Source organism: Exserohilum turcica, assembly GCF_000359705.1.
Source record: "Exserohilum turcica Et28A unplaced genomic scaffold SETTUscaffold_3, whole genome shotgun sequence".
NCBI lineage: Eukaryota > Fungi > Ascomycota > Dothideomycetes > Pleosporales > Pleosporaceae > Exserohilum > Exserohilum turcicum.
Window position 1 is genome coordinate 889,097 of NW_007360136.1, and position 12,425 is coordinate 901,521.

The following is a 12,425-nucleotide window of genomic DNA, read 5'->3' on the forward strand; positions in this document are numbered from 1 at the left end:
ACCATTGAACAGAGCCGGGGAGCTGCATATGACCCCGCGGTTTACCATGCTCCACCACTGTCAGCGTTACATCTCTAATGTGTACTGTGCATATTGTAGCTGTACCGGTAAATCCGCTACTGCAGCGACGATGCCTATTTACTATTATGAATTGAACATGACATGCATCGACATGACTCTCATGATTACGCGGTAAGCATACGTCATATGTTCTAGGAATGAAGACGAGGCTGTCTTAGGGAGCCTGGGTACTTTCAAACACGATAGGCCAATTTGGAATTTCTCTAGCAAAAAAAAGCAAAATAATTTTAGACATGTCGAGACTATATCGAGTAAAAGGGTGCCTCGCCACAAAACTAGCCAGCATGATATATTGAGGTCTGGATCAAAGACAGCTGCCAACCTTGCCCAAAGTGACAAACGCCTCGCACGCCATTCACCCATCCACTTGCCCGTCATCATCGTCTTGATCATCCTCCAGCAACAACAGCCAGACCTTCGTAGATCTGTCTCCTAACTCGTGAAAATGTTGCCGCATCACTGCTTCGCGGGTCAAAGTTTCCATACGCACCGCCGTCAATCTCAATCTGACCCGTAGCAGTCTTCCTTACTGCCACGGTACCATTGATAACCAGCACACCCTCGCCACGGAACTCGGCCTGCATACCGTTGGCATTCATAAGCTTCCGGAGATCAGCAAGGCGCAGGTCACCGACGTGGAACGGCTGGGCGACGGAACGAACTGCAGTCGCCATATTGTTGGGGACAACGTCCAGGATGGGTGTGTCACTGGTGTTGTCGCTGGACACAGGGACGGCGGGTGCGTCGAGACGAGCCTTCTTTTTCGCAGGTGTGTCGGCTTCTTCCTTGACTGGAGGCTCGAGGCTCGCGACTGCAAGACGCCCTGTAATGGCCACAACGCCCATGCCACGCACATTCTGCCAACGTAGGTTGCGTACCATGTTTCGACTGAGCTTGACACTCCAGGCATTGGTGTCGACGCTAGCGTTAATCACCATGCCTACTGTAGGCGTAAAGACATCGATGACATTGGCTGAATCCGTGTTGGCATTCAGCGCTATGCGACTGATCTCTGCGAGTTCAAGTGTTTCGTCTTGCTCTCCGCCAACAAAGATGAGCTTTCGTGGTTTGATTAGTGGAATCAGCTGTTGGATAGTGCGGCGGTCGTGTAGACCCGAGAAGTCGACAAAGGCTATCCGGCACCGGATCTCGAGCGTTTCCGACTCGATAATGACCTTGGAAGGACCTTCCACCTTGTCAGGGTCGCCCTCTGGCTCGCTGTCTGACTCTCCGTCCTCGCCCTCTCGGCCCTCTCTTTCTTTTCTGCGCTTTTGGTTGGCAGTCGCCTTGACGTTATCGGCATTGTTGACCAGGTCATCCCATCTCCTCTTCTGACCCACGGCATTTTCCTTCTTCGTATCCTCGCCGCGGAGAGCCTCTCCAGCTGTATTGTCCTCCTCTTCAGCGCGTGCAAAGTCCTCTGGGCGGATGAGGTCGCCAAAGTCATCTGTGCGACGCTTCTTCGCCTGAAACGGAAACATCCTCTCCTTGCCTTTTTTGCCCTGCACCTCGTAATCGTAGACATTTTTGCGGCGGATAAGGACGTTGACGCCCAGCTCGGCGTCTGTCATACCAAGCTTGTTGCGCGCATGCTGCAGGGCGACAGTCGCATTCAACGCCTTTCCTCGGTACCCATCGCCAGAGCCTTCTGAACTTTCAGATTCAGTTGATGATCGGTCGTCGACCACGTCTGCAGATGTTTCGAGGAGAGCTGCGTTGTCTCCGCCCATGGTATTTTGTCGCTGTCTTTGGCTGGCAAGGAATTGCTGATAAAGCGGGACTTCATCACCCTCGAGTGCGACTGCTCTGATACTATTCCACGGAGCCTGGTTACCTGAAGCATCAATCACAGTAGTAGGAGGCGCGTCCTGTCCTGGTGATGCATTTCGCTCGTGCCACAGGTCCCAGAGGTATCGACCAAGTCCCTTCTTCTGTACGCCCAATTCACCAGATCTTTCTGTGAGAATGACAAGGTTCTTTTCGTCAGAGGCCAGGGTCCGAAGGGCATCTTTTGAAAATCCCCACTCCAGTGTAGCGTCGCTTGCTAGTATCACACGCGGTCCCGCAGCGCTGAGCATGCGAGCTACGCGTGTCTTGCGCTCCAACAGGGTAATATGTCTGAAATCAAAGGGAACTTTGGCTCTATCCTCCTCCTTTCCACCTTTGTTCCTTCGATCCTGGTCTGCTGCGCTCGCTTCAAACTCTTTTACAATACCCTCTTCCATCCACTCCAGCATGCTCCGCACGTACCGCATCGTTGCACCTCCTGTCCGACTGGCAAGGTATACCTTTGCGTTGGCCAGGGGGCTATTGTTGCCTTCTTCGGCTGTCTCGCGATGCCACGTCTCTTCAAGAAGATATGCTAATTCAAGGATGCGGGCACTGGAATCTGATGGAATCAAAACCGACCCACCGTTGGCGACTGTATCCCGTATCATTTCGAGCAATGCTTCGTCTCGCTTGTTTGGTGACTTTGCGACTTTGACCATGTTTGTATTCTTGCTACTGCAGATCAAAGCAGTGGGGCGGCGTAGTTGCTCCAAGACCTCTGAGCCGCCGGTGCCAGGTCCTCCGAGCCAGGCTGCTCCAGAGAGGACATGCTCCCTGGCTTGGTTCCAATCGACAGCATAGACGACCGACTCCATGCCATGCTGAATATGCCATATCGAACCTCCCAGCGTGTGTCCAGCGCTGTATGCAGTAATGGTGAGTCCGTTGAGCGGAGGTGAGTGGGGCGAGGGGATAGGCTGATGTGGTTGCGAGTATCGCAGTGGGTTGATGCGGGCAAAGTAGTCGGCAATTTCTTGGGCCGTGGGCGCCTGGAGAAGTATGTTTGGGTTTTTCCCGCCCTTGAGCGCTGACGAGAAGGAGTAGGCGGATTCATTGAGGGCCTCGGTCGGGATTATCGACGAGGCAAGAGGGGTGGATTCGTAGAGATCTTGCAAGAGCGTCCGGCCGAGGGATATGACGGGGTTTGTGGCGTAGACGGGAATGCGCGTGAACAGGGGGAAGTTCTTGCAGCAGTGTACGTAGGCGCCGAGATGCGCAGTAGTCGCGTGGGTGAGGAGGATAAAGGAAAGAGTGGGAACATGTCTGGTGGATGCGCATTAGTTGTGTTCGACGGTCTTGATGTGGACGTGGGCGCGGGAGGCACAAACACAATCTGCACAGGTTCCAGCATCTGCTCAAGGACCTACCTCTCGATTTCTTTGAGCTGCTCTACGCTGAAATCCTCGGCCCAGCCAACATCTATGAGGATCTGTATGCCTCCATCAAACTCCAGCAGCGACTGCGATGCTGGAGAGGCGCTTTGCGCGCCCAGAAGGGGCGTGAAGTTGAACATGGCGGCAGTCGCTAGTAGCTTTGGTATATGCGACGCTCGCTCTCCAAGCGCATAGTTTTGTGCCTTGGGCTGGATCTATGAATCGTCGGTGATGTTCCTTGATGGATGCGTATTTGGAGGCGGTTGACGGCTACGCGTCAGAGCGCGACTGCGCCCGGCGAAAGGTTTGTCCGGCGCCCTCCCGCCTTGTTCCCCACAGCCCCAGGCTACACACAAGCTGAAGGCTCCGACATGGCTCAACGACGCCTTTGCAGCAATTGCTCGCGAAATGTTACTCGCATCAGCCTCTTATCACGAGAAACGCCCCCCAAAAAGCAAAATAAAAGAGAAGGGATTGCATCGGCTGCACCACACAGCATCGCCGAAGCTATTAGAACAAAAGCCCGGCAGCACACCATGTACCAAGCTCGCCGCAGAGACTCCAACCAGCGCCATGGTGTTGTACCCGCAGTCAAGGATGCCCTCACTGCGAGAGTCATGGCTGCAGCGCGGAAGCCGTGTGTGGAGATTGCAACCAGATAGTTGCAGGCGGCCATGACACGGGCTTTGGGGCGGGTGTGAAGTTGAATGTCAGTCGATCATCCGCCCGCACACGCATGTGCTGGATACGCTAGGATTCCATGTGTTTCACATGTCGCGGGCGCAGACAGGGATGCAACGGGACAAAGGGCGCAGGCGTGCGGGCGGGCTGCGAGTCGTCGACGAGGATGAATGAGTGGCAGTGGTGGCAGCGTCTCGCGTAAGGGACGTGGCTTTGCAGCGTTTTCTCTGCATGTGGCCGCGGGCAGAGAGGACCAGACGTCGTGGCGGCAGGCCAGGCGGAACTTCGGAACGCAGCCGGCATGCACGGCGAACCAAGGCGCTGCAAACATGCAGCTTTCGTATTCCCCATGCAACAAAGCAGCATCCCAGCTCATGTGAGGCTCTCCTGATTGATGATGCCAACACAGGCGCTGCGCTGGGGAAGACGTCATGACAGGTGTCAAGAGGCATCATGGTTCTCCCCGGCACCGCCTGGCACTGGCACTGGCACTGGCACTGACACGGCAATACTAACAGCAGCAGCAGCAGCAGGATAGAAGCACAGCAGCACAGCAGCACAGCAGCACAGCAGCACAGCAGCAGCAGCTAGCCTCACCCACTCGGCCCCAGCTGTCGACGCTCGCACTCGCTCAACAATTGCTGCCCATGCAGATGCAGCAGCCGCCGTCTGCAGCTCTCGGCGGCGTCGACGCTGCTAGCGAATCGAACGACATGGCGATCCCAAGTGACCCCGCAGCCAACCCATGCCGCTAGTTGCTGCAAGTCATTCGTCGTGTCTCGCCTCGGCTGCTTGCGCCCGCTGCCTTTGCTTTCGATACCAATCCGCAGAAACGGGCTAATGCCCGTCGCCCATTGCACACGCCGCCATCCATACGCAGGGACATTGAAGCTGACGCCCAGCAGCCATCTTCCTCGCCAGCCCGCTCACAACAGTCACCACCCTCGCTGCCCCGCCGCCCTGCTGCGTCCGGACACTCGTCAGCCGCCGACGTTGAGTCCCCAAAGTGGCGCTTTTCTAATTACAACCCGCAACCATCGAGGCTGCGTGGGCCGCCTGGGCTCCACATGGTGATGAGACGGCGGTACCAAGACTTGATACCCTTTGCCGATTCATGCTGGACGACGCGCCTCCAAAGCCTGATTCGCCGAGGGCCTTTCGGCAACAAGCTCCCTCCCCCCCCCTTCCCCAAAAAAGCTACTGTCGGCGCGCGCTGGAGAGACGCCACAGTGCACTGCCCGATCCAATTCACGTCTGGTTTGGGAAGAGAGAGAGAGATAGAGAGAGAGCCAAAAGATGAGGCGTCGCGAGCATGCTCATGTATGCTTTGCGCTAAGAGAAAAAAATTGTCATTGTCTTCTCTTGTTGTCGACAAGTTCGTCAAAGCTTTCGGCTACGACCGAGATCAGGGTACTCCGGCATCCCGTCTGGAGCCAGCTCTGGGAGCGTGCCTCCTTTGTGCCCGCCGTCCCGCTCCGGCCGCAAAGTAACCAGATCCTGAGCACGCAGGGAATTGCGCAAAAAAAGTCTCCTGTGATAGATGCCGAAACTCACCCACGACGGTCTCCTCTTTTATTTTTATTTTTTCATTTTTTTTCCTCCCTACATGCAGGTAGACGGGTGCCAGGCTCGTCAATCATGCCCGAAGCAGCGCTAGATTGCGACTGAATCCTGCTTGTTACTCGCTGACGGGCGTAGCGATTGCGGGGACTGTGCATGCGAGCTTATGACATCTCGAACAGACTTTGGCTGGCCGTTGCTCGCTGGACCTACCAGGGCGGCTGTCGACGTGAGCATTTGCTAGCCCTTGCCATCCCTGAAATGTGGCTTGCTGCTGGAAACACTCGACGCGGCCTGGTCGGGTTATCGGCGTGTTATGATCGTCTTGATTCCTGCCACACAAGAACGCTCTAGAGCCGCACAACCGTGTCCGATTCGACCGGGCCACAAGTGTGGAGAAGTAGCGTCGTCTGGTCACACACGCAAAGCATCGCGGAGATGTAGCACGATATGCTGGGTATCTCGGAGTGGGGCAGATTATCGACCAAGGGCGCCGCAAGTGTCGCATGGTTTGCTAACCATTTGTGTGTGCCGCCATGGAACTGATGGTGTCAGTGTGTGCGTGGTGACAATAAGCAGCAGATCAAGAAGGCAGCCAAAAAAGACATGGCGATCCGAGCTTGGCCGTCAGCCAGTGGTCAATCAAAAGGCTATCGGATGCGTGTGCAAGGCCTGCTCAGGCGTTCACACACGTCCTGCAGCCTGGCCCCCCTGCTAATTCCGGGTCACCAGCTTCGACGCTGAGCCCGTGGGCAGCCAACGAGAAGAGCGAAGTGGCTAGCAGATGAGCGAAGAGATGAAGCCGCTCCAAAGCGATTCATGCACGATTCGATACACAGACTAGGAACATCACGTTTCAATGCCTCCCCCTCCCCCGGTTTACCACAGCCACGTCGAGACATTGTAGCGCTCACACGCGGCAACGGTCAACCAAGTCAGCTGCAGCCTGTTCGCGACGACTCGAGCCGTCGTCAAGACGGTGCCTCGTGGGCCCGGCGGATGCTGGACTGCGAGCGTCGGTCGACTCTCTGCTTTCAGTCGACGGCGGCCTAGCTGCTGCGACGCTACTTTAACGCACTATATCCTCTCGCCTTTACGTTGCTCCGTCGCCTGGTCCAAGCTATCCGGGCCTGCACTCTAATACCTGGTCGACATATCCCACCCGTTCGAGCACATCCCCTCGCCACGCCTTTTATCGCTTCTCGGCACCCTCGCGCTACTCATCTCTTCCCTTCGGCCCTTTGGACTTTGGACATCGACAACCTTCCACCCAAACCACCCAACACCGCTGCCCGCTGCCCTCTGCCCATCCCTGCCCGCGCTGGTCTGTGTTCAGCTCAGCCGTTCATCTCGGAACGACGCACTTTTGCCGTTAGTTCCCCCCCCCCCATTTTATTGGATGTTCCGCGCCGCCCACGACTCGCTAAAGACGCATTCCCCCGCTCTCACGCAACCTTCCGTGCGATCGCTCGCGAGGCATCAGGAGCGGACCGCTTGGACCCTCCTACGACACGCTGCTCGTCTTCCGCTGGAACTGTTGCCGCACCGTTCCACAGCCAACCTGTGCTTTGCTGGCCAGCATTGACGGGCGGGAGCACAAGATAACCCGTACTAGCTGCAGCTTCCTTGCATTGCGTCGTGCCCAGCCTCTGACGCACCCCAACCATCGTCTCTTTTCTGTGTTACCCGCCTGCGCGCACAACGGACTGGACATCCAATGCGCGTGTCTCCCCACCAGTAGTCCCCCCTTCCCAAACGTCCTCGACTCTGGACCGAATGATCTCAACCAATTCCTTCGGCCCTTCGCCGCCAGGCGCGCACCATCGTATGAGCACGAGCTCGTCGCCTCAGCCCTCCATGTCTTCCGCTAGCGACTCCCCATTTACGACGCCCAACTACGACTCCAACGTGTTTACCATCCCCGACACACAATCAGAGGAAAGGACAGAAGCACGAACAGAATCACATGAGGTAGTACCAAAGGTAGAAGAGACGGAACTTCAATTGGCCGATGTGAAGGAAGAACCATCTCCGGAAGACGCCCCCATCTCACCCACGGAACCAGTGCGGATACGCCGGGCTCGTGGCAGACCAAGGATACACCCTCCACGCTCCCCAACTACTCTTGCTAAACAGGCCAAGGCTCGATCCAAGACGGGCTGCACGACATGTCGGAAGCGAAAGAAGAAGTGTGACGAGACCAAGCCATTCTGTAAATCCCGCCTCCTTCACGGCCGACGCCACCAAATAGGGTGCTGACCATGAGTAGGCTTGTCATGTCAGAAGAACAACATCCACTGCGAAGGCTACAAGCCTGTCGAGATTTGGAAGAGCGGCAAGGAGCGTGCTGCCGAAGGTATGTTGTGTCCCCTGTTTTGCTTTTTTTTTGACATGTGGGCCAAGCTAACACTGAACAGCGCGGAAGCGAAGCCAGGACGTCAAGTTCGAGCTTCCGCCCCTGATGGAAGGCGTGGAGAATGACCTTGACCGCGACCTCCTACAGCATTTCGTCAGCAGGGCTAGTGCTGTCCTGACGTTACACGGAGACAAGTCATCCAATCCCTTTACCAAGATCCTGCTGCCTATGGCGCTCCAACACGAAGGCTTAATGCACTCGGTACTGTGCCTGTCAGCATCTCACATGTACTCTGTAAACCCGCTGCAAGAGTACGAGGACAGGCAAGCCTTCCACCGAGGCAAGGCCCTGCAGCTTCTCAAGCACGACCTCGAACGACAAAAGGCGGGCGAGGGTGGAGTCATGGTCTACGAGGACTCTAACGTGGCTCAGATATTACTTCATCTATTACACTCGATATGCGATGGCAACACGTCGGGTGAGTACCGGATGCACATGATTGCAGCAAAGCAGATTGCCATGACGCAAAAGTCATCGAACCCAGAGTTCCAGACACTCTTCGACGAGTTCTTCTACTACCACTGGATTGCCAGCCAAATCACATCGCTCGACGGGGCCGAAGTGCCCATGATGGACGACTTCAACCTTCCGTTCAAGATCAGCCCAGAGACGGCGGGGCTTATTGGCGTCTCGGACGGACTGTTTGGCTTCATCTCCAAGATCAGCAATCTACGACGGAAGATTCGTGCGCGCATCGATGAGAAGCTCGAGCCCATTATGGACTACGAGGCGTTGCTGTCAGCACATGCTATCGACACTGGGCTCCGCGGATGGGTGTGCCCGCACACTCCGGGATCGCCTCGCTACACAATCTCCATGCTGTACCGCCAAGCCACATGGGTCTATCTGTACCGCACGACCAAGGACTCGAAGCCACACCCATTCATCAAGAGCGCGGTTGACGACGGGATCCGGTACATCAACGAGCTGCCTGCCGAGGGATGGGTGCAGAGCAATGTGCTGCTCCCGCTCTTTTTGATTGGGTGTGCAGCGTTTGAGGAAGAGCAGCGCGTCGAAATCAACCGGGCGTTCGCCGGCCTGATTGCGTGCACTGGATTGGGCAACATTGGCTTCGCTAAAGAGGTGGTGGATCAGGTGTGGGAGCTGATGAGTTCCGACGACCCCGAAGTGCAAAAAGAAAGCTGGGACTGGGAGCGTCTCATCAACGCTCGCGGATGGGACTTCCTTGCTACGTGATTTGGCATGGCATGGCAGGTGGGACACCTTGCACCGGCCTTCAGCCAGCCAGTTGGGCGTGTTGAGATGGCGATACGCTTGGTGCGTCATTTTGGACCATCTCTCCGGGATGCCATGTTCTCACTGTTGTGTACAGTGTGGGTCAGGATGAGGTACTAGGCAGCGATGAAAGAGAGGAAGGGGGGGTCTGTTTTGGTGCACGGCTCTCATGGCAATGAGAAAAGCTGCATCGTGACGCAAGAGTTCGGCAGCAAACTCGGCACTCGGGGGTTGCTTATTCAAACGGTGGTTGTACGGGCGTAAAAAAGGAGTCATGAATTGTTCGGTGGACCGATTGCGTGGTTCCATGCTGGTTCTAACGAGGCTCGGACCGGGCGCGATGGACTTTGCACCTCGCAGCCAGGTTGCATTGGGAGTGGGTACTTGTTTCCCCTTAAGCACGGCGGTATCGTGTTACTGCAACGGGGAAAACGGCTCTGATCTGATTAGCCTTTGCGGTGTTTTTTTTTTCTTCTTCTACATCTATTTTTTTCCTTGTTATTTTTTTTTCTCTTCTCTATTTTTCTTTACGGACAACTCTTCTCTTTGGTTGGGATTGCAGGCGGATGTTCGCGCATGGCAGCACATGTGTTTGGATGCACACAGAGACACAAAACCCTGCATGGGCGAGGCAAACTCGTACACATGGCATCACAGCACTTGTTGAATTAGGACCGACTGCAATTGGCTGGCATTCAGCATTGTTTCGTTCGTTGCGATGACGACACGTATGTATGCATAGCAGGCAAGGGATCTGGTAGCTTGACGGCACAGCGCAGCACGACGCATGGCCACCTAACCCACTCCTGGTCAGTTCAAGTTAATTCTGTAACGCGGCCCCGGGAAGCGATGCAAGGCAAAGCGAGCGAGCGAGCGTTGGGGGCGATCTGCCTCGGTGATTGAAGTGAAGCACAGCGGGCGCTTCGCTCAGACGCTTGCTGGCTTTTCGCTGGGCTGGCTGGCTGGCTGGGCGGCTGCATGGCCCATCAAGGCCAACCCGAGGCAGGAAATCTACTATGATATGACTATGCTTGACGGGGGGCAGGCTGCTCCACTGGCGAAAAAGCGGGAGCATGCTTGTTTCTTCCTCCAATCCGCGCGCGTCCCAGCAACCCAACACTTTGGCAGCGTCTTCCTTCGCGCGTTTCGTCGGAACGAACATATATCCATAACCTTTTTTTGCAAATAAATGGCTTGGGTTGGGAAAATGGCCTGACTCGGAATGCGTTCAGCTCTGCCGCCACGACTGCTCAAAGCGCTCGCCTGCATTTAGCCGGCGCAGACGAAGGCGGAATCACGGAGACGTCTCCCCTCCAGAAGCGATTGCTCCAGAATCCGAGGCGAGGGAACAGGCCGGCTTGGGATGGGATGGCGGGGGGTTCTCGCATGTGCTCAGAGAGAGAGAGCAGCAGTAGCAAGAGAGGGGTGGGTGGGTGTGAGACACGAGACGAGGGACGAGGGGGGGGGTGGCACACTTGCCGACAGGCAGATCGGCTCAAGGTACCAGGGTCAATTTCCGGCATTGCGTGGGGTGTGTGGGAAAGCCTGGAAACGCTCGGTCCCGAGCCCAGTCCCCGTGGTTGGATTGTTGACATGTGTGTATATCATGGGAAGAAGAAGGGCGACCACACATATCCACACATCCACATCCACACATCCAGGGGGTGGGAGGCTTGGTTGAGAAGGGAGGCGGTGCAGTTTGTCAACGGGTAACTCATCGTCCGGTCCCCCCCCCTCTCTCTCCCCCCTTCCTACTAGCTAGCCTCATTGCTAACAACTATACTAGTACGGGAGTAGTATGTAGAGTCTACACACACACATCCACCCGATCCATCCATCCACAAGCGTCGACACACGCACACGCAACGCAACGCCTTTCCACGGGCGCTCTCCGGTACACCTTCCCAGGGCCCCCCAAACCATGACGAAATCTCTCCACCACCACCCCAGCAAAAGGGCAAACAGGTATGCATTCGGCCCTTTTGAAAGCATCCCAGCATGCCTGTAACAAGGCCAAGCCGCCTTTCCCCGCCTCTCTGTGTCCGTCTCTTACTGTGTCTCTCTCTCTTGTCTTGCGCGCGCGCACGCTCTCTTGCCTCTCTTTTGCCTAACCCCCCCCCACGCTTATCGGGCACGGGGCATGCGGCAGGGATTGGGATGGATTGGCATGAGGTTTGGAGGGGGGGGATACTGGGTTAGCGACAAAGCAAGAAAAAAAAGATATGATAGTCACCCCGTATCAACAGGAGAATACGCATGGAGAGGTGAAGATGGGGGGGGGGGAAGGGGTTCAAGAGAATAACGTCATAATGTACAAGCATTTGTCTATCCAAAACACATGACTGGTGCGCATATGCGCCCTGACACGAAATAGAGGCCCCAGGGTCAACGGAGTACATGGTACATGTTACATGGTAGTGTCAATCCAGACGGGCGGGCAGCACACGACAGGGCAGGACGGAGCAGGGTAAGCCCGCATGTATGTATGTATGTATGTATGTGTGTGCCTGGCATTGCACAAGAGCAAAAGAAAAAAAATCAACACCAACAACGGGTATGTATGTATGATATGCAAGATGCAGATATCTACATCAATACACAGTCGTACTCGTTACTAGCGCAAACCAACTCTCCCAGAAAGAAAGAAAAAGAAAAACTTACACTACTACTACTACATTCATCTACATAACTAGTACCCCATCTCCTTATCCCACCACACACACACACATACACATCCATATATTTCACACGTTAATGCCAGGTACATAGGCCATACTTACACAACGACAAGCATCAATCGGCTTTATCGATCGCACAGCCAAAAAAGTTGCCCCTCCCCCCCCCCCAATCCCCGTCCCGCCGTGTGCCGCGGCCGCCCGGGCGAATCAGGCTATAATGTCTACAAGTAAGACCAGATGTACGTACGTACATCCATAGTTGCGGGAATATTAACTCAGCGCTATCTAGAGAAAAAAAAAGAACAGCTCTGCTAGCTTCTCTTCCCTCGTGTTCCTTTCAAGCCAGCGTGAATCTCTCCAACCTACCCGCGCATCTATGCATACACACACTTACATACGTACGGACATTGCATGCATATATTGCATTACATTACCACATACATAACAACATATTGATTATGTATAACCCTCTCCCCCTCTCCCCCACTCTGAACCCACCCCACCCGTGTCCAAAAAACTTAATTATCCCAAACTTTATCTCTGTCTTTTGTTGTTGTTTTTCCCCAATCC

At 55.3% G+C, this 12,425-nt stretch overlaps 2 protein-coding genes across 2 annotated transcripts; one reads left to right on the plus strand and one right to left on the minus strand.

The window, feature by feature from the left end:
• Positions 1–313: 313 nt before the first annotated feature.
• On the minus strand, positions 314–3,726 carry SETTUDRAFT_163595 (uncharacterized protein). The gene is made up of 2 exons (XM_008029108.1): positions 3,279–3,726; positions 314–3,174 (listed from the first exon to the last, which is right to left on the minus strand). Exons 1-2 carry the CDS (start codon positions 3,422–3,424, stop codon positions 471–473), a joined length of 2,850 nt encoding a protein of 949 aa, XP_008027299.1. The 5' UTR covers positions 3,425–3,726; the 3' UTR covers positions 314–470.
• A 3,656-nt stretch (positions 3,727–7,382) lies between these two features.
• Positions 7,383–9,138, plus strand: SETTUDRAFT_154389 (uncharacterized protein; the record flags this gene model as incomplete). The annotated part of the gene is made up of 3 exons (XM_008029109.1): positions 7,383–7,737; positions 7,795–7,881; positions 7,943–9,138. The coding sequence occupies 3 exons, from the start codon at positions 7,383–7,385 to the stop codon at positions 9,136–9,138; spliced, it is 1,638 nt and encodes a 545-aa protein (XP_008027300.1).
• Positions 9,139–12,425: the final 3,287 nt, after the last annotated feature.

Excerpts from the sequence above, each read along its gene's own strand:
- SETTUDRAFT_163595 (XM_008029108.1), bottom strand. The coding sequence starts at position 3,424 with ATGTTCAACTTCACGCCCCTTCTGGGCGCGCAAAGCGCCTCTCCAGCA. Across the intron at positions 3,175-3,278 it reads CAGCTCAAAGAAATCGAGAG|ACATGTTCCCACTCTTTCCT; the intron begins GTAGGTCCTTGA and ends CGCATCCACCAG.